Consider the following 22,133-nt stretch of genomic DNA (forward strand, 5'->3'; position numbering starts at 1 on the left):
TGAAGGAGGCCGGGCGAGGGGAGAGACGACGGTTCGCTGGACGATCCGGACGGAGGCGACGGCTGCAATGGGGCCCTTATGGCCAGCTGTAGCTGGGACCGTGAAAATGGCGCCACAACCTGGCGACTCTTGTACATGGACTCAGTGGACTGTTTCTATGCATTCTGAATTTTATCTGGGATTATACAGTTCTCACCATCACCACCAGTGATATTGGCTTGGCATTGGGAATGCATAGATGCAGCATATCTACAAATTGAAAATATAGCAATGCTGACACAAACCTTAAGCTTTTCATTTTCCATTTCTAGACAGGTTCTTCTCTCACAGGACACCACGCCAGGGGCTTTCTTCAGATCCTCGTTCTCTCGTTGCACTCTCTCCACCACCTTCTTCATCAGCCCGATCGTTTTCTCTAGTTCAGGCACCGTTTTGCCACTGCGTCCAGACTGCTAAACAACAGACATAGCACATAGAACATTACAGCACAGAACAGGCCCTTCGGCCCGCTATGTCTGTGCCACACATGATACCAAGACCATCATTTATCCATCTGCATATTCTCCCTGTAACCGCGTGGGTTTTCTCCGGGTGCTCCAGTTTCCTCCCACGTCTCAAAGACATACAGGTTTGTAGGTTAATTGGCTTTGGTAAAATTGTAAATTGTTCCCTCGTGGGTAGGATAGTGCTAGTGCATGGGGTGATCACTGGTTGGTGTGGACTTGGTGGGCAGAAGGGCCTGTTCCCATACTGTATCTCTAAACTAAACCCATATCCCTCCATATGCCTGTCCAAACACCTTTTAAATGCCATTAACATTTCTGCAACAACCACCAACTCTGGCAGCGTGTTCCAGGCACTCACCACCCTCTGTGTAAAAAAACCTGCCTCATACATCTCCTTTAAACTTTTATATCCATCCCAGATGTATGCAGACTCACATTAGCACGGTATTTTCAGCTCCTAAGCTGCAATGAAACAAATGATTGTCCATGTAAGGGTCTCGGCCTGAATATTCTTTTTCTCCAGAGATGCTGTCTAACCCGCTGAGTTACTTCAGCATTTTGTGTCTGTTTATTGTCCTTGTGCAACAGTTTTAATAAAGAATGCACTTAGCACTCTTAGCAATGGTATGAGTCTGAATTGTTGTAGGTTCTGATTTATGTGGGTGTACATTCAGTGATATGCACATTCTCACACATACCCCTCGAATGCTTCCAAGCTTTCGTTCCATATCTGCTTTCTCCTTCTTGAGCAGTTGATACATTTCCTGTAAATTAACTATTTGATCCTGGAAAAGAGGAAAGAATGAATTAACGTAGCTAGTAAATCATAGACTAAATCCCCGCATTTAACTCCATTATACCATCCACCATTATACCATCCAACTCATCACCAAACTCGCGGGACTTGGAGTCAGTAGTCATCTCTGCAACTGGAACCTCAACTTCCTGACCAACAGACCCCAATCAGTGAGAATAGAGGAAAAATCATTTTCTACGAAACAATCTGAAGAAGGGTCTCGACCTGAAACATCACCCATTCATTCTCTCCAGAGATGCTACCTGTCCCGCTGAGTTACTCCAGCATTTTGTGTCTACCTTCGATTTAAACCAGCATCTGCAGTTCTTTCCTAATCAAACAAATATTGGCAGCCAATAAATTTATCCTTTGATCTTTTCAATCATACAATATTAAGAAATGAGCAGGACTTCATGAAAGAAAATATAAAGAAGTCTCCTGGAATCAGCGAATCTGGTGTGGAGCATATGAACTATTAGCTTGAGTGAAAAATTAACCCTAGAAAAATGAATGGGGTTCAAAGGTGATAAATGTCCAGCATCTAAAGACCTCAATCCCAAGGCATTGGAATTGGTAGCTTCAGGGTTTGTTAATGCATCAATTATAATTTTCTAGACATTCGAACAGGACTCAAAGACTGGAAAACAGCAATTCTCTCCAGAGATGCTGCCTGTCCCGCTGAGTTACTCCAGCTTTTATGTGTCTATCTTCGGTTTAAACCAGCATCTGCAGTTCCTTCTTACACAAAGTTCAACCATACTATTTGCCACACAAATTTCATTATATTTAGCATAATACAAAGTGCTGGAAGAAACCTAATCTGAAGAAGGGTCCCAACACAAAATATCATCTGTCCATTTCCCTCCACAGATGCTGCTTGACATCCCGAGTTCCTCCAGTTTGCAGTAACAAAAATAAACATCGCTATTGAAAAGATCTTTATTTTTGAAAATCCTGCAGAAAAAGAAGTTGCCAGTTTGAAACTCTCTAGCCCTGTGATAGTGTGGGTTTTCTCCGGGTGCTTTGGTTTCCTCCCATATTCTAAAGTCTTACAGGTTTGTTGGCTGATTGGCTTTGGTAAAATTGTAAATTGCCCCTAATGTGTAGGACAGTGCTCGTGTATGGGGATCACTGGTCAGTGTGGACGTGGTGGGCCGAAAAGCCTGCAACTCCAAACTAAATTACATTTCCAAATGTGCCAAGCCAAATGAACATATATTGGGATAGACAAAAAGTGCTGGAGTAACTTAGCCGGTCAGGCAGCATCTCTGGAGGAAAAGGATAGGTGACGTTTCGGGCCGAACTCCTTCAGACTGAGATTCAGGGGAGAGGTAAACTCTTTTCCTCTCCCCTAACTCTCAGTGTGCACACGGGTCTTGACCTGAAACGTCACCTTTTGTTTTTCTCCAGAGATGCTACCTGAGTCACTCCAACATTTTGTGTCTATCTTCGGTGTAAACCAGCATCTGTAGTTCCTTCCTACATATATATTGGACGTATATTGGGAGTAATTCAAAAAGACCCACAATATTTCCCTGCATATCCCAGAGTGAACATTATCTACTCATCTAAAGCTTACCCTTAATCGTGGTAAATCCTTGTTGGCCTGCTCTAGTTGAAACCGCAGTTCTACGTTATCTGCAGACAGACCAAGGTTCTCCTTCTGAAGCTGCTGTTCCTTTTGAGATGAAGCATCAGATCCAATCCCAGAGGTCTAAGTGGAATAATAAAACAGACCGTCAGAAAAACATGGAGTTTTCCACATGAAACGCTGCACGGATAAGCTCTTTTGCGTTAAAGCCATTGTTACAAATCTAAAAGGTGGAAGGACATATTTGCAGGAAAAGTTAAGATCAGAATTTACTTGAGAGAGATTTGCACTATTGGTCTACATTTCTGAAAAGCTTTGCTAATTGAGCATTTAAGAATAAGTTTTTGTCTACTGCTTATTTAAGGGTAGGGTGAAGGAGGTTCTGCTAGGTTTATGGGCGGACAACCTGAAGCTGATTTTCAGAGACCCTGTGCTCCTCGGACTGCGATCCTCCCTGTTCTTCCGCTGTTGCCGGATCCGCTTCATCCCCCATTTCAGGCCCCAGTTCGCTGGCACTACTTGTGCTCTCCTCGCCACTCCTTGCAATCCAGGAAGGATCACTTATTCCTGGCACCTCCATCTCTCCACCCAAGTTGGTGTTAGCTTGCCGTTCTTCTGTTTCCTCCAGTTTCACTTCAACCTCTTCCACACCCGAGGGTTCATCCCCGTTCATTTTGTCCCCAATCGCTGCATCGCTGGTGGGAGGCTGTTCCGCCTGGACGTCGGTGCATGCATCCTCCGCTGTCAAAGCTGAAGCCAGCCGCCCGCTATCATCATTTCCACTGCCTTGCTCAGCTTTCCCATCTGCGGAAGTTGTGATTTCCAGTTGGTCGTAAATCCGATTGCTCTTTCGCAGACGGAATATTGCTTTTGGACCTGTTCGCATTGTTAGCTTTTTGTCAGTGCTCGCTTGTTGTGAAACAATGACAGGTTCATCGTGTACATGTGGATCCAAAGTCCGTATGGACTATAGACGTGCACAAAGAGTGGTCGTGTAGTATACGAGGAAAAGGGACAGGCGCAGAGAAAGAAAACTGGATGAAAGATAATACAGATAACAGTGCACTAAAGACATATTTTCCATTTAACTTTTTTGCAAACCACATTCAAAATCTCATTTGTACTGTCACTACTTTATGATAATGTGAATAACGTTTAGTGCAAGATAAAGTGTACTGGACTATGTTCATGTTTTCCCTTTATCATGTATCTGTACACTATGAATGGCTCCATTGTAATCATGTATTGTCTTTCCGCTGACTGGTTAGCATGCAACAGAACTTTTCGCTGTACCTCAGTATAAGAGACAATTAACTAAACTCAACTCAATTTCTAGACTGCTAAAACTAATCCAAAAGTTTAAGAAGAGTACGGGTGCCAGAGTGGCGTAACGGAGACCTGGTGTCTAACAGCGTCAGAGACCCGGGTTAGATCTTAACTATTGGTGCTGTTAGAAAGGCGTTTGAACGTTCTCCCTGTGACCATGTGGATTTTCTCTGGGTGCTCCGGTTTCCTCTCACATTCCAAGGACATACAGTTTTGCAGGTTAATTGGCTTTGGTAAAATTATAAATTGTCCCTCGTGCCTAGGATAATGTTAGTGTATGGGGTGATCACTGGTCGGCGCAAACTCAGTGGGCCGAAGAGCCTGTTTCCATGCTTTATCTCTAAAGTAATAGTTGAAAGTAAACAAGAATTTGCATTTCCAATTATTTTGTTTTTATATCAATGTGAAAACTTAAAATGAATTATTTGCATTTTTTTCTTTCGAACTTGTTGGGTTCTTGGATTGAAATAAATTGAAAGAAAGATTTATTCTCACACTCCAAAGATGTACAGATTTGTAGGTGAATTGGCTTTGCTAAAATTCTAAATTGTCCCTAGTGTGTGGGATAGTGATAGATGAGGACTCGGTGGGACAAAGGTCCTGTTTCTGCACTGTATCTAAAGTCTAAAGCTAACTAAATTCTATTGGTTACTGTTTTCTTAAAATATTAAAACAATTACATACCGATGGTCTGGATAAAGTGCTTGCAGACAGCTGTCTTTCCAAAGTTTGTATCTTTTCATGCAAGTAACGATTCTTCAATGTTAAATCTTCCACCACCGAGTCCCTTGGTAAAGCTTGTTGTTGCCTTAGACAAAACAACACATGATAAATGCATCTTTATTAGGATGGAATTTAAAAAAATACTCAACGTCATCCGTTGGGGAAACAGACCCAACGAGTCTGCACTTGGTCTAGGAACGTATAAAATTATGAGAGGCATAGTAGATAGACAGTCAGAACATTTTTCCCAAGGTGGAAATGGCCAACACTAGAGGGCATAGTTATAAGATGATGGGGAATTTTAAAGGAGATGTGCGGGGCAATTTTATTTTACGCAGGAAGAAGTGGGGCCTTGGAACGCGTTGCCTGGGATGGTGGCGGAGGCTGATACAATAGTGGTGTTTAAGAGGCTTTTAGATAGAGATATTAAAGTGCAGGAAATAGAAGCAGATGAATCATGTACAGGCAAACAAAATCAATTTAACCTGACGTCATGTTCGGCATAACACATTGTGGGCCGAAGGGCCCGTTCCTGTGCTGTACTGTTCCATGTTATATGATGCTTTGAAAATGGTTGATTCATACATCTTTTGAGATGGGCGACGAAAGCTGGAGATCGGCTAGACTCCACAGAAGCAGAACCCGAAGACAGGAGTGGATGTACCGAATCTTAGAATTCTTTTCTCAAGACGGCTATGGAGCCTCAGTTTCTGTGCACATTTAAAGCAGAGATTGAGAGATTTTAGGACATTAAGGAAATAATATGGGGCTGGTGCAGGAAAAAAAGTGGTAAAAGATCAGTTAAGATCTTATTGAATGGTGGAGCAGATGCAATGGGCCACATGGGACCACTCCTGCATCTATTTCTTATGTTCTTATGAATGCCCCACCTGAGACCCTGGCCAAGATACCTACTGGGTTTGAGAACAAAAGTGAATTTAAATAAAATGGATGGGGCTGTCAGGATTGGGTGCAGCAGATCCTGACCACGGTTGCAGTCCATGGAAGGGTCCAACCATAAACGTCACCGATCCATTTTCTCCAGAGATGTTGCCCGATCAGCTGAGCACTTGGTGTCTTCTTTTGTAAACCAGCATCTGCAGTTTCTTGTGTCTCCATCAACTTACAACTGGAGTTTACATGTACTAACTTATTACTTTCTTGGGTAGGGCTTGGAAACTTGAACTCCAAATACTCTGGTGGGTTCCATTACCTGCATTTAATGGAGCGTTATGCCTGGTTTCACAGCTTCCTGATTCTGTTGGGATAAGGACATGGGCATTCCCAGTCTCAGCAACCCCACCCTTGGTCATTCGGAACTTAGGAACATCTCCGATGTGAATGACTGCTCTCGGCCTTTACAGTGCCCACGGAAACAGCTTGAAGCCAACCAAAGTTACAAAATGAACACCAAAACATTTACAAAGGAAAGGACCAGTGAGGAGATGGTAGCATATCAAACTCTGATTAGAAGAATTAAGCAAAGGTTAAAAGATCAACAATGAAAAGTATCTGGATCTATTGACATACTTTGAAATTGATGTATCTTATTCACCTCATGGTTGCCATCTGATCTTGAAGCTCCATATTCTTTCTCCTTAAATCTTCAATCTCTCTATCACAATCCATAGTTCTGACACCTATTACCTGGTCTGCTGTAATCCCACGAGCTTTCAGCTTTCTTTGTAAATATAGCTTTTCCTGGTCAACTCTGCAATTGAGCACATTTATTATATCCATATGTTACTGAACATCTTGTTTTTTTCCCCCCACAATCCGAAGACATATAGGTTTGTAAGTTATTTGGCTTCTGTAAAAAGTCCCTAGTGTGCAGGATAGTGTTGGTGTACATGGCGATTACTGGTCGGTGTGGCCTGTGTGGGCCGAAGGGCCTGTTTCCATGCAGTACCCGAAAGTCTACCATACAGTGCCCTCCATAATGTCTGGGACAAAGGCCCATCATTTATTTATATGCCACTGTACGCTACAATTTGAGATTTGTTATAGAAAAAAATCGCGTGTGGTTAAAGTGCACATTGTCAGATTTTAATAAAGGCTATTTTTATACATTTTGGTGGAACCATGTAGAAATTACAGCAGAGTTTATACATAGTCCCCCCATTTCAGGCACCATAATGCTTGGGACACAGCAATGTCATGTAAATGAAAATAGTCATGTTTAGTATTTTGTTGCATATCCTTTGCATGCAATGACTGCTTGAAGTCTGCGACTCATGGACATCACCAGTTGCTGGGCGTCTTCTATAGTGATGCTCTGCCAGGCCTGGATTGCAGCCATCTTTAGCTTATGCTTATTTTGGGGGCTAGTTCCCTACAATTTTCTCCTCAGCATATAAAAGGCATGCTCAATTGGCCACTCAAGAACTGACCATTTTTAAGCTTTGAAAAACTCCTTTGTTGCTTTAGCAGTATGTTTGGGAGCATTGTCTTGCTGTAGAATGAACCGCCGGCCAATGAGTTTTGAGGCATTTGTTTGAACTTGAGCAGATAGGATGTGTCTTATACACTTCAGAATTCATTATGCTACTACCATCAGCAGATGTATCATCAATGAAGATAAGTGAGCCAGTACCTTCAGCAACCATACATGCCCAGGCCATAACACCCCACCACCGTGTTTCACAGATGAGGTGGTGCGCTTTGGATCTTCTCTCCTCCATACTTTGCTCTTGCCATCACTCTGATTATAAATTAATCTTCATCTCATCCGTCTACAAGACCTTTTTCCAGTACTGCTCTTTTAAGTACTTCGTGGCAAACTGTAACCTGGGGCCATCCTATTTTTGCGGCTAATCAGTGGTTTGCATCTCGCAGTGTTGCCTCTGTATTTCTGTTCATGAAGTCTTCTGCGGACAGTGGTCATTGACAAATCCACACCTGACTCCTGAAGAATGTTTCTAATCTGTCGGACCGGTGTTTGTGGATCGCAGACTTCAAGCAGTCATTGCAAGCAAAGGATATGCAACAAAATACTAAACATTACTATTTTCATTTACATGACATTGCTGTGTCCCAAATATTATGGTGCCTGAAATGGGGGGATTATGTATAAACACAGCTGTAATTTATATATGGTGAAACCAAAATGTATAAAAATGGCCTTGAATAAAATCTGACAATGTGCACTTTAACCACATGTGATTTGTTTCTATTACAAATCTCCAATTAAGGAGTATAGAGGCAAATAAATAAATTATGGGTCTTTGTCCTAAACATTATGGAGGGCACTGTAATTCCTGCCATTGTTTAGCTGGAAGAAATTACAAATAATCTCAGACATCGATTCCAGAAATAAACCTGTGTCAGCATTTATCCAAGGCGGCACTGGTAGAGTTGCTGCCTTACAGTGCCAGAGACCCGGGCTCGATCCTGACTATGGGTGCTGTCTGTGTGGAGTTTGCACGTTCTCCCCACTGTGGCATGAGTTTTCTCTGGGTGCTCTTGTTTCCTTCCAAGCTCCACACACGTGCTGGTTTGTAGGTTAATTGGCTTCGGTAAAAGAATGCAAATTGTCTCTAGTATACAGGATAGTGCTGGTGTATGGGCATTGCTGGTCGGCGTGGACTTGGTGGGCCAAAGGGCCTGTTTCCGTGCTGCATCTCCAAACTAAACTGCACTAAACTAAAATAATGAAGCAGTAAGATAATTGATGGAAAAATAATGGAAAATGTCACCAAATATTTTATGGTTTCAAAATGTAACATATAACCATCTTATTTAACTGAAAGCATAAAAGAACATTTACAGAAAATGCACTGAGTTCAATGTGTGAGAAATGTCTTGACCTTATTTTAGTACTCACTGTTTTTCACTGCCATTGGATGCACTCTGTACCACCCCCTTTGCTCAATCTATTGTACCTGAGTTTGAACTGATTGTATCTATGCATGGTATATCTCATCTGTTTGGAAATCATGCAAAGCAAAGTTTTTCACTGTGATTCATGTGACGATAATAAACCTAAACCTAGTAATCAGCTTTTCTTAGAAAGTCCTCTATTAAAGGACTAAGTTTTAGATCAAATTAATTTTCTGTTTTGATGAAGCTTGGTGATGGGTATGCATGCTGGGTGTTGTGTACTTTGGTGCAATCCTACTAGGTAATGAAACAAGAGTAAATAAAAAGAACACAGGTCACATTATGAGAAACACCAAACAAAATTAAAATAAAAAACTTACTTTGCATACAATTCCTTTAGTGTGGTGACTTGTTTGGTCAGGACTTCTACCGCCTTCTCTTTTTCTTTCAGCTTGCTCTTTGTTCCTTCCAGTCTGGACTGCCACTTTTTGCCTTCTTCCCACCTCACGATTTCCTCTTTGGACGTCTGCATTGTGAGGGAAAGCACTGTTCATGCAGCACAAGTTGTATCAATCGTCAGGCAAAAGTCAATCATCACTTAGATACGAGGAAATGGGGCCATGGCTGGCCAAGTGAGAAAGACTGTTCCTCTCAGCTTAATACATGGTGGCTCACGTTCATTCAATGAGTGGCAGAGTGGCACAGAGGTAGAATTGCTGCCTTACAGCGCCAGAGACTCGGGTTCGATCCTGACCTCAGGTGCTGTCTGTGTGGAGTTTGTACATTCTCCCTGCGACCACATGAGTTTTCTACGGCTGGTCCGGTTTCCTCCCACACTCTAAGGATGTACAGGTTTGTAGGTTAATTAGCTTCTGTAAATTGTCCCTAATGTAGGATAGTGCTGGTGTGCAGGATGATCGCTGGTCAGCACGGACCCAGTGGGCAGAAGGGCCTGTTTCCATGCTGTATCTCTCAAGTCTAAAGATAGAGTGGCAGGCTATGTATCTCCATAAACTAATCTGTGCATATCTCTGAAAAACTGTGGTCTGATACGGATAGAGATGAAAATTACAAAGGCCTTTGATGGCAAATGGACAAATGTTTCTATATGTAAGGAGCCCAGAACTAGTGGTCATAAATGGAAGACATTTGAATAAATCTTGTAAGTCCAGCAACAAAGTATGCAGATAATGTGAGATAATGGAAAACACAAAAGGGTTACTGTAGATAATACCATGGATACATGTAACCTTTAGTTTAGAGATACAGTGCGGAAACAGGCCCTTCGGCCAATCGATTCAACGCGGAACAGCAATCCCCGTACAGTAGCACTATCCTACATGCTAGGGACATTGTGCAATTTTTAGCAAAGCAATTAACATGCGAACCTGTACGTCTTTGGAGTATGGGAGGAAACCGGAGCACCCGGGGGAAAGGTCACGGGGAGAATGTAAAAACTCCGTACAGACAGCACCCAGAGTCAGGTTCGAACCGGGTCTCTGGCGCTGCAAGGCAGCATCTCTACCGCTGTGCTACCACGCAGCCCTTTGCGCCACCGTGCTGCACCGTAAAAAAGGATTATATTCCTCATCCCTCTGATCACATGACACTGCAATCGAATTGAAGATCAAATGAAAAGGGCGTAAGAGACCTGTGGAAGATTAAACCCAATGGAAACAGGAGAACAACGGAGAAGGAAACAAGGGTAACTAGTAAAAAATTTGGTTCAGATTTAGCGTGAGATAGGAAGAGATAGAAAGTCAGGATTGTGAGCTAGGAGAGAAAGCCAAAAAAGAAAATCAATTTAGGAAATCTCTAGGAACAATTTACTACCAAACTACGACAAGGATGCACAATTTCTGTTGTTCTCTTGCAGGGACATTAAGCGTGTCCCTAAAAGATAAATTACCAACTTGAAATGGATGCAACAAGATTCATTCTTATAATGAAACTAACCCAGCTATTTCATTCCAATGGGATGGCGACTTTTTGAATTTTGTCGAAGCTGATTGCAAAAATGTAATATTATTAAAGAGTATATGGTAAATCGAAACCTATGGTCTTTTTTTCCTTGCCACAATCTGGTGGGCGTATTTACCTGCCAATAGAGTCATACAACACAGAAACAGTCTTTTTGGCCCATCTTGCCCATGCCAACCAAGCTGCCCAATCTGTACTGATCCCACCTGTCAGTATTTGGCCTATATATCCCTCTCAACCTTTCCTATCCATGTACCTGTCCTAATTTATTTTAAATATTCTTATAGTACCTGGCTCAACTACCTCCTCTGGCAGCTTGTTCCATATACCCACTACCCTCTGTGTGAAAAAGTAGTCCCTCGGGATCCTATTCGATCTTTCCCCTCTCACCTTACACCCATGTCTGCTTCATTATTTCCCTACTTGGGTAAAACGTCGCCCATTCCTTCTCTCCAGAGATGCTGCCTCACCCGCTGAATTATTCCAGCATTTTGTGTCTACCTGTGAATCGACCCTATCTATTCCCCTTAACATCACCCACCCCTCAGCCTTCTGCGCCTCATCCACAGTATCTGCGCCATAATGTAAATGAGTTTACAAGTTTAAAGCCATCTTAATTTATGGGTAAATTCCTTGCTGCACATTAGCAAGACCGGAAAGTGATAATAAAATAAATTCACTGTACAATACCTGGCTGTTATCCAGAGGAAGTAAACATTTTTTTTTTTAAACAGTCTCTATTTGTAATTTTGACTGAATGAACACAGCCCTAAGCAGAAACTTGATCAAAAGAACCTGCAGTGGAAACACATTCATTTTTGTTGACTGTGTATTTAGTTACCATGACAACATGAATCAAGGCCATTGGTCCCTTGCAGAAGCCAATCAAATTATAATCCAACAATAGCTGTTTGAACCGTGCTTTCCCATAGTAATGTCACACAAACCACCTTCATGTTGCAGGCAAAAGGAAAAAGTGGAAAAAGTTACCAGTGGGGTCTAATCATTATTTTTGATTTTTAACGTAGTGTCCTGTATATTTCACGGGACAGTTCATAAAATTCGACACCCAAACGAGTAACATCGTAAAGTAACATCTTGGTAACCAAGTGTGCTTGCTGAGCCTATTTTCTTTTCTGATAAGTTTCCCCCCACCCCCTCTCACTGTGTTTTGTGTTACAAATCAGTCTGCACACAAGGCTCGATCTGCTCTCTTAGTTCCATATGGGTATGCAGGGAAAGTAGGGATATAGATTATGCGCAGGCAGATAAGAAACAGTCTTGGCATTATGTGCAGCACTGACACAATGGGCCGAAGGGCCTGTTCTCATGCTGTAATGTTCTGTGAAATCCCTGCATATCCATGTGCCAAGTTATAATGCCATAGTTATGCCATAATGCCAAGTTGAACTAATCTCCTCTGCCTGTACAAGATCCATATACCCCTCCATTCCATGCATATTCACATGCCTATCCAAAAGCCTCTTAAATGCCACAATCGTATCTGCCTCCACCACTGTCCCTGGCATTGTGTTCCAGGCATCCACCGCTCTCTGTGTAAAAAACCTGTCCAGCAAATCTCCTTTAAACTTTGTCCCTCTCACTTTAGCTACGCCCTTGAACTTTGATCTTTTTTTCCAGCCTGGGAGAAAGGTTCTGACTATCTACCCTATCCATGCAACAATAAAGCAAATCTAAGCTTCATTTATTCCAAAGCAAATTTGTGCTGGATGAAATCGTGTGACATTATAGTTGCTAGATAAGCTGCCATAATCTATTCTGCATTATCAGGATGTGTAGGAAAGAACTGCAGATGCTGGTTTAAATCGAAGGGAGACACAAAATGCTGGAGTAACTCAGCGGGACAGGCAGCATCTCTGGAGAGAAGGAATGGGTGACGTTTCACGTCAAGACCGTTCTTCAGACTCAAGTAGAAGTCTGAAGAGGGTCTCAGCCCGAAACGTCACCCATTCCTTCTCTGCAGAGATGCTGCCTGTCCCGTTGAGTTACACCAGCATTTTGTGTCTACCTGCATTGGCAGGATATTACACAAAATAAATTATTCATTTATTATGCAGTGTAACATGTGGTGGTCTTTTGGTGTTACATAAGATGTGGTTGGAAATCCATACCTTGTCTTCTTTCAAAACTTTTCTTTCAATTTGCTCAGAAGTCTCCTTCTTGTCCAGTTCAATCTCCAGTCTTTTAATCTTTCTCTGTTGTTCATCAATTATGGTCTGATTATTGTCAGCCTCTGCCTTGGTCTGAAATATAACAAGAAGGTTTAAACATTTCGGGCAGCACAGTGGTGCAGTGGTAGAGTAGGTGTGCTGCCTTACAGCACCCGGGTTCGATCCTGACTACGGATGCTGACTGTACGGAGATCGTACGTTCATTAACTTTGTGATGGCAAATGCTATTATTTTCTCTCGGGTACTACAGTTTTTTTCCCTCACCTCTCCAAAGAAAGCAAATATAAAGGTATGTACCTTATTTTTTATTTAGCATTTTGTAACCCTAAAAGTTCTATAGTGAGTAGTTCATAGTGCTTTTGTATCGGGGTGTATTACTGGTCGGTGTCAACTTGGTGGGCCTGTTTCAGCGCTGTCAACCCTAAACCAGTCGTTCCACATGAACCCACTAGAAAGCCGATTTAAATGGGAATTTTTTTACAGCAATTGATTCACAGAATGTGTGTTGGTGGTAACACAGTACAGAATAAGACTTCTATGTCTTGTTTATTCATGTAATAATGTTTTGCTTTGTCATGTTTGCCATTTTTATGATAGAAACTTCTGACAACCTTTCGGAAGAGGAACAACTTGATGTCGACACAATCATGCTTATCTGTTATGCAATCTGATTGACAGACTTGATTTTTAAAATCTCAAAATTTTGTAACATTGCTAGGTAGAGTTGCTGCCTTACAGCACCCGGGTTCGATCCTGACTACGGATGCTGACTGTACGGAGATCGTACGTTCTCCTTGTGATGGCATGGGTTTTCTCCGGGTACTACATTTTTTCCCTCACACTCCAAAGACATATAGGTTTGTTGGTTATTTAGCTTCTGTAAAAAGTTCCTAGTGTGTAGGGTGCTAGGGGGGGGGGGTGTCAACTCGGTGGGGTGCTGTACCCGAAAGTCTTACACAAACTGTTTCCAGATTCACAGATGTGGAGTGTAACACAGTACAGAAAAGACTTCTAAAACAGAATAACACTTTTGCCATTTTTATGAAGAAACTTCTAAATCGGAAGAGGAAGGGGGGGAGTGGTGGTGGAGAAAGCTGGAAGAGGAGCGGAACCCAAATGGAAACCAAAACAGAATAACACTTTTGCTTGAAGATAAATCTGTAAACACAGCACTAAGCACATAATAAAACAAACAATAAAATAGTTTAATAATTTTTCTTTTTAATTCCAATTCTCTATTTGAGCCCACAATCATTGGATTGTGAAGCACAGCTGTCACTAAATGAACCACAGTTATTGGGAAATGAGAAACAGTAATATTTGTACCTGCAAGCTGCTGGATAGCCGCTTAATTTTTTTCTTCAGTTCTCCATTCTCTTTCTCCAACTCTTCTTTTTCCGCTTGCAGTTTGTTCAAAGCTCTTTGTTTTTTGTGCAGCTCTCCGTTTAAAGATTCAACTTCAGCTGATGTGGCTGCCTCTTTAGTTTTGCGTGATTTCATGTTGTCTTTGGCCGCCGCAAGTTGTTCCGTTAACTCTTCGACGCGTGCCTGAAGTTAGTTTAAAGCACAAGTAATGTTAAGCTCATGTTAAGCTCTTTGGGAGCAGCCAAACTAATAGACAGTTAAAAGGAAAAAGCATCAACAACACTTCTGAGAGTTGAAGATATTCTTGGACAAAATCTAAAAACTGGGGATTTTGTCAGTCAATATATTCAGGCTACAATGGGGATACAAGGAACTGCAGATACTGGTTTACAGAAAAGTACACAAAGTGCTGGAGTAACTCAGGTGGTCAAGCAGCAACTCTGGAGAACATGGGTAGGCGACATTTTGATCAAGACGGGACAATCAATCTGAAGAAGGCCCCCAACCCGAAACGTCACCTATCCACGTTCTCCAGAGATGCTCTCTGACCTGCTGAGTTACTTCAACACTTTGTGTCCTTTCAAGTTAAAATAGGTTAATTGATGAAGTTTGAATTAAAAAAAAAAGAATGCAAAGCATTCGAGTTTAACAGAATGAATCGTGATATTGGGTTTTATTTAGAAAAGGCTTACCCTCAACTCCTTAGTATGTTTATCGACTATCTGCTGAACATTGATCTGTCCCTCTTTTTGTGCAGCCTGGTTTATAATTTGCTGTTCTGCATGAGAGGTCATCTCAGCCCGAAGGTCCAGCAGCGCTTTGCTCAGAGCCTAGAGAGAATGGGAATCAGAAAACAAAATCTATTCTCCATGAAGACCATGAGATGATGTTTTACTGTAGATAGATTTCACACTTAGATTGCTTAATTGCATCATATAAAGGACATGCTGTAGATAATAAAAGGTTAAACTGTAACAGGTCCCAGTTGTAAAAACTCCCACAATCCTCACGGCTAATTTTCTCTGAAAATTGTGGAACTTGTAAATCAGTAAATATTGAACAGCACAAAATAATTACAGTGCATAATATACTTTAAGCTGTGCATTTATGAATTATCTAGTAATTGAATACGTTCAGTGTCCTATGTTCAATACAGGCAGATGCGGGGATAAGAGAAAATGGTATCAATAGTCAGACAGCATGAGCTAAAGCAGGAAATAATCAATTTGCTCTCCACAATGAGAATTTTTGATTTTAGACAAGTTTATACAAACGGGACTATGGAGCTGAGGTTTGATCTCAGTAGAGAATGTGCTCTTAATGTTACTTTTAGTTTAGTTTAGTTTAGAGATACAGCATGGAAACAGGCCCTTCGGCTCACCGAGTCCACACATGTTTTTGGGATGTGGGAAAAATAGAAGTCAAGCAACCTACATGTTTTTGGGATAGGGTGGGAAGAAATCAGAGCACATGGAGAAAACCCACGTAGTCATAGGGAGAATATACAAACTCCACATAGACAACCCCCGAGGTGAGGATCGAACTCAGGACTCTGGCACTGTGAGGCAGCGGCTCTACCAGCTATGCCACTGTGCTGCCCCCACACTATTACCTTGGGATCAAGTCTATTTTTAGGAAACTAAAAATTGGAACTTCAGCCCAGAGCAAAGCAATTTGTTGAATGACTTTTTCCAACCAGGTGCCTGCAAAGCAATACAGTTACACATTACAGCCAATTAAAGTACAAACATTCACTTTCCTCATTCACATTTTATAATATCTACCTTTTGCTGTTTCTCCTTTAAGGCAAGTTGACCTTTGAGCCTTTCCACCAAGTTCTTCATGGTGGTGGTGGGTGCTCTTGTGTTTGCTTGTTTCTGGGCTTCCAGTTCCGTTTCCAGGTACTGTACTTCTTTGCTCATATCTAAATTGGTGCTCCTCAGTTCATTCGCTTCATTGTGGAGCTCCTTTAGCTCAGCAGCATGCATCTCTTCAAGCCTTGAAGTAAAAGATTACAATGGTGTTTGATGGCCCTGATGGGTTTGTAGAAGGACCCTGACCCGAAATGTAATCTATCCATGATCTCCAGGAACGCTGCCTGACCCGCTGAGTTACTCCAGCACTGTGTCTTCCCATCTATTGCAGCCTGTTTGTATCGACAAGTTGTCAAAACAATGTTTTGTGAAGGTACATAAAAATGCTTAAGAAACTCAGCGGGTGCAGCAGCATCTATGGAGCGAAGGAGATAGGCAACATTTCGGGCCGAAACCCTTCTTCAGACTTGTGAAGTGTGGTCTGAGATCTACTCGAGCATTGTGATGGCTCTCAGTCTAACTACACTCTACCCCAAAGTCTGTCATGTGAAGAAGTGACCACATCAACAGAGGAGACAATCAGGATGTATTTGGAGCCTCCTGTGGAGAAAACAATGCCACATCCCCTCTGACTTTGGAAAGCCTTGGCCCATGACTGCTCAAAGTGGTGGTCCATAATGAAGCCCGAAGTAAATGGTGGAAGGGGAACACCACCTCATCGAACCTGCTGCCTCCAGGCATCTCGTGCCTCATCTGTGGAGGTGTACACGGTTCTCACATTGGCCTCGTCAGTCACCTCGTAACCTATAAAACTAGCATGGATGCAAGTCATCCGAGATCCCAAGGGACTGCCTAAAACACGAACACCATTCTTTGTTTGGATTGAACACAAAGGGGTGGAGTAACTCAGTGGATCAGCAAGCATATCTGGAGATCATGGATAAGGAACATTTTGGGATGGGACCGATCTTCAGACCTGAAACGTCACCTAATCATGTCCTCTAGAGCTGCTGTTGAATTTCTCCAGCAGTTTGTGTTCTACATTATATTTCTGCTACTGGAGTTCCTCGGCTCTACATTCTTTGTTTGGAATTGGTTTTGGGAACCAATGGTTTGGATGTTTGCTATAACTGGCACCATATAATTACGCCAGCTGCAATCAATAGAAATACTTTAGGCGTTGTACGTCAGGTTTTATTGGCCAAGCTAAACACATCGTCCATGTTATTTACAGGCGTGTCAACCCCACAGATCCTCCATGGTTTTTATGCTCCACAGGAGTCTCCATCCATCCTTTAGCAAATTCTCTCAACATATCCTGAACAGTCTGTTCTTGGTTTCTCCTTAAAAGTCACAGGGTCCAGGAGTTGTTCGTCACAGAAATAAGTCCTTTGGAGCACAAGGTCATCCAAGCATGTTGTCCCTCTACACTAATCCCATTTTCCTCAATTATGAACTAATACATGTTGAGATGAATATCATGGGAACATTTGCCAATAACCATTCTCTGGATCAAGTAGTCTTTTCCTGCAATACCAATTGGATTTGATACTTATACTTATGGTTTGAGATTTTCCTAGAAATGGAAATACCTTGCCCAAACCCACATAATGAACCCATTTCCTATTTGTTAATACAACTATTAGGTCATCTCATTTTAATTTAGAATGTGTGGGATGTTATTTTACAGTAGCAAAAAATGCCTGGAATGTGCTGCCATAGGTGGTGGTGAAGGCAGATACTATGGCGGTGTTTAAGAAGGTTTTGGATAGGCACATAGTTATGCATGGAATATAGGGATATGGAGCATGTGCAGGCATAGGAGATTAGTTTAACTTGGCATTATAGTCAACACAGACATGGTGGGTCGAAGACATAGTGCTGTTCCCTGTGCTAATTTGCAATAAAGAAACTCTGTTTTCTATTCTGGCTCAACATCTATTCAATACTTTAAATTATTTTACAGCAAAATAAATGTATTAAAACATGTTTGCATAACCACAACGTGATATAAATGAACTGAGGGCTTACCTTGCTCTTTCAGTCTCACTTTCTGTCATTTTCAGCTCAGTAATATCTTTTTGTTTCTCTAGCTCTGTGGTTGTTGCTTTCAATTTGTCCACAAGTGTCGACAGGGAGTGGTCTTGCTCCGCCACCATCTGTTCCAGCTCAGCCAAGCGCATCAGGTGTTTGGATGTTGGAACTTGAAGGGACGGTTTCTTCAATAGCTCCTGTATCAAACCACATTACTGCTTCAGTACCTATCAACCCAAATCGCCATGTTCCACAATTTCCATTCTGTACTTCCAAATTAAGATCATAAGACATATGAGCAGAATTAGGCCAGTCGGCCCATCGAGTCTGCTCCGCCATTCGATCATGGTAGATCTATATTTCCCTCTCAACCCTATTCTTTTGCCTTCTCCCCATAACTTTTGACATCCTTACTAAACAAGAACCCATTAGTCTCTGCTTCAAAAAAAGCGAATGACGGCTACCACAGCCTTCTGTGGTAATGAATTCCACAGATTTGCCATCTGACTGAAGATATTACTCCTCATTTCCATTCTAAAGGTACGTCCTTTTATTCTGAGGCTGTGCCTTTGGTCCTAGACTTTTCCACGTTTCCTCTCCACACCCACTCTATCTAGGCCTTTCATTGTTAGTAATGATGAAGCATTGTTAGTAAAATGTTAATGCCGACTTTGCTTTACAGCTGTAGCCTGCCTAGCTTTCCCTTCCCAACCTTTTTTTTTTAAGCAATATCTGCTGTGTCAACATTCCTTTTCCCCACTCAGAATAAAGTTATTAACCAATTTGTTTGATCAGTTCTTGTGGTCAGCTAGCCTTGTAAGTTCTTCTATCGTCAACTTTCAGAATCTAATGGGGTAACTCAGAACAGTATAGCACAATGTCTGCATTGAACATGAGACCAACTTGAACTAATCCCTTCTGCCTGTCTGTCCTCCATATCCCTCCATTGCTGCATATTCACGCATCTATCTAAAAGCCTTTTAAATGCCACTATCATATCTGCTTTCACCACCAAAGATGTGGATTGATATAATCAGTCCGAATTGAAAGATATTTGCTAAGAAAATGCTTCAGTAACTACATTCTGAGTATGTGGATCATTATCTACTATACTTCAGTATCTGACCATTTCAGCCACTGTAACCATGTAAACCATCCCCAGGGACAGTGCACGTTGTGTATTTAGAGCTTAAATATCCCCCATTCTAAAAAGGTTTTTTGTCCTGGGTCCTAATATCTTTGTATGTTTTGTTTTATTAGTCTCATGTGAAGCACCCTGGTAAGTTTTAAAGATGTCATGTAAAGGTATGCTATTGCTTATTCCAAGAAAACATCAATAATTTTGGTTTTTTGCTTATTAAAAATTAACAGAAAGCAGAATTTTAATCTTATACTGCCTATTAGGCAAGTCTAAGCAGAATATAACTTTCAAATGAAATTGGTCTATTTAGTGATGCAGCTTATAGAGTTGATGCCTTACAGCGCCAGAGACCCGGGTTTGATCCTGACTACAGATGCTGCCTGATGGAGTTTGTATGTTCTCCCTGTGCCCATGTGGGGATTCTCTGGGTTCTCCGGTTTCCTACCACACTCCAAAGATATACAAGTTTGTAGGTTAATTGGCTCCAGTAAAACTGTATATTGTCCCTCTTGTGTAGGATAGTGCTAGTGTACTGGTCGGTGCAGACTCGGTGGGCTGAAGGGTCTGCTTCCACGCTCTATCTCTAAAGTAACTATAGTATTTATGAAAATCGTTTTTTTTTAAATAATGAAGAAATAGCATCTAACAAACCTATTGGCACAAAAACCTGATCATTGTTACCAACAAAATAAAATGAAGAATATAAGTAAAAGAAAATTAACCACTGCAGCTTCTTTGAATTTGTTCAAGGATGCATCTGCATATGAATCCAATTTAAGGTGCAAAGCTTTAAGATCCTCTTCATGTCTCTTTGCAATTTCTTCTTGGTCCTGTTAAATGTAAAATAAATCTTAACAGCTCTGTACATCTTGGTGGTGTGTGTTATAAATTAAGGTTATCAAATGATTAAAGTTTGAACAATCAAAACAGAAATTCTGACAATTTCCCATTGACCTTGCTTTCATATTCTGCAGACAACTCTAAATCAAATGAAATTATACTGCTCATTCCCTTTCTTTTGACAAAAATGAAATTAAAAAATAAAACCAATGCCCCATCTCTTCCTACCATCCTGAAATTACTTCTTCTTCAGATGTTTACTCAACATTTCCTCTTAATAAACTGCAATCATTTCGTAATTGCTCTCAGTTATAGAGCATTCTGTCTGAAGAAATTGAGATACAAAGAACTGCAGATGGTGGAGTCTTGAGCAAAACACAAAGTGATGGAGTATCTCAGTGGGACAGGCAGCATCTGTAGAGGGAAATGGAAACGTGATGTTTCAAATTGGGATCCTTCTTCAGACTGAAGAAAGGTTGCAACCTGAGACGTGTATCTATTCTCCCACAGATGCAACTTGCCCCTTCCCTCACTTTGTGTTTTGCCATCCAAAGAAATGTTTGCTAATCTGGTGTTAATTTCTAAATTTGTAGAATGATTTGTACTCACAAACCAGAGGAAATTCCCTTTCTTCCCTATTCATACTTGGGATGTCAGGGTCACTGGCAAGGTTAACATTTATTCCTAATTGCCCGTCAGAAGATGCTGTTTGTTACCTTCTTGAATCACTGCAGTTTGTAAACTGAAGGTATTCCCACAATGTTGTTCGGTAGGGGAGTTCCAGGATTTAGCTTTGTGTTTCCCAGCTCTGCAAAAGCGCTATACAAGTCTCAACCCGAAACGTAGCCCATTCCTTCTAACCTTCTCCTAGCCAACAATGACCTATTCTACATTTTCCTTCAACTTCATTCCCTTTGATGTTTCATTCTCACATCTTACACTTCCTTATCTCTACGTTTCCCTCTCCCTACTATCAGTCTGAAGAAGGGTCACCCATTCCTTCTATCCAGAGATGCAGCCTGTCCCGCTGAGTTACTCCAACATTTTGTGTCTATCCTGGTGTAAACCAGCATCTGCAGTTTCTTCTTACATATTACTGCGAATTCTCTCTTACACTTGCAATGCAAATTCACTGACCTGATGTGCTCTTGTTAACAACTGCTGGTATTTCTGTACAACTTCTTCCTTCTGATCCAGTCTAGCCTGTAGGTTCATGATGGTCTGATGAGCAACCTTCAGGGCCTTCCTGCTTTCCCCATCACCTTCTTTCTTAGCACTTAAGTCTGCAATCAGCTTCTCTCGCTCAGCTGTAGCAGGGAGACGCAGCCGTAACTCATTTATAACTTGGTCCCTGGACAGCACATTCTGTTCAGCCTTCCACAGTGATGCCTCCTTCTCTTTAAGTTTCTATGAAGGAAAAAAAGTGTCTATTACTTCAGAATGAACATATTATGTTAAGCGAAATGCAAAAATTGATGAGAGGGATGAGACTTGTCTGTAGACAAAATGTTGCTGGTATGCATATAATAGTTCATGCAATGCTATGGGCTGCTGAACATTAATCTCATTTTTAAACTTAGAGGTGCTGGCACAATGCACCACTGCTCACCATCACAAAAAAAGCACTAGGCACATCTTATCACTGCAAGGCATAACACGTAACTGTTCCAAATTACTGCATGCTGCAGTAGCAACCCAGTGTTTTAGTAAAATGTGTATGCTGTATGCATTATTAGCAATATTATAAGGTTAACTCTTTAATTTGAATCCTTCCCTTTACCTCTTCCATGGTCCTACAGGTCGCTTGGGTCTCCAGAATTATGTGGACATGCTCTCTGATCCTTTGTAAAGCCACATTTAGCTGCTCTGGAAGTGGCTTGTTGGGGTCAGGGATGGAGCCAGTAGCTTCCTCAAACTGTAGGAAATAGTATTTAGATCAATACAGTATAACTGTAAAATGCTTAAATATTACAGTCACATTTTACAATACGGGTCCACCAAAGATT

General features: G+C 41.5%; 1 protein-coding gene across 1 annotated transcript in view; it reads right to left on the bottom strand.

The window, feature by feature from the left end:
- Positions 1 to 22,133, bottom strand: part of cep290 (centrosomal protein 290) — an 80,880-nt gene that overhangs the window by 10,390 nt on the left and 48,357 nt on the right. Inside the window, 14 exon segments of the mRNA XM_055650600.1 lie at positions 285 to 449; positions 1,205 to 1,291; positions 2,882 to 3,016; positions 4,904 to 5,027; positions 6,498 to 6,653; positions 9,142 to 9,287; positions 12,874 to 13,005; positions 14,260 to 14,481; positions 14,991 to 15,128; positions 16,083 to 16,296; positions 18,144 to 18,343; positions 20,010 to 20,117; positions 21,265 to 21,534; positions 21,908 to 22,042. Coding sequence (XP_055506575.1) covers positions 285 to 449; positions 1,205 to 1,291; positions 2,882 to 3,016; positions 4,904 to 5,027; positions 6,498 to 6,653; positions 9,142 to 9,287; positions 12,874 to 13,005; positions 14,260 to 14,481; positions 14,991 to 15,128; positions 16,083 to 16,296; positions 18,144 to 18,343; positions 20,010 to 20,117; positions 21,265 to 21,534; positions 21,908 to 22,042 — 2,232 coding nt within the window.

Source organism: Leucoraja erinacea, chromosome 19 (genome assembly GCF_028641065.1).
Source record: "Leucoraja erinacea ecotype New England chromosome 19, Leri_hhj_1, whole genome shotgun sequence".
Classification (NCBI taxonomy): Eukaryota; Metazoa; Chordata; class Chondrichthyes; order Rajiformes; family Rajidae; genus Leucoraja; species Leucoraja erinaceus.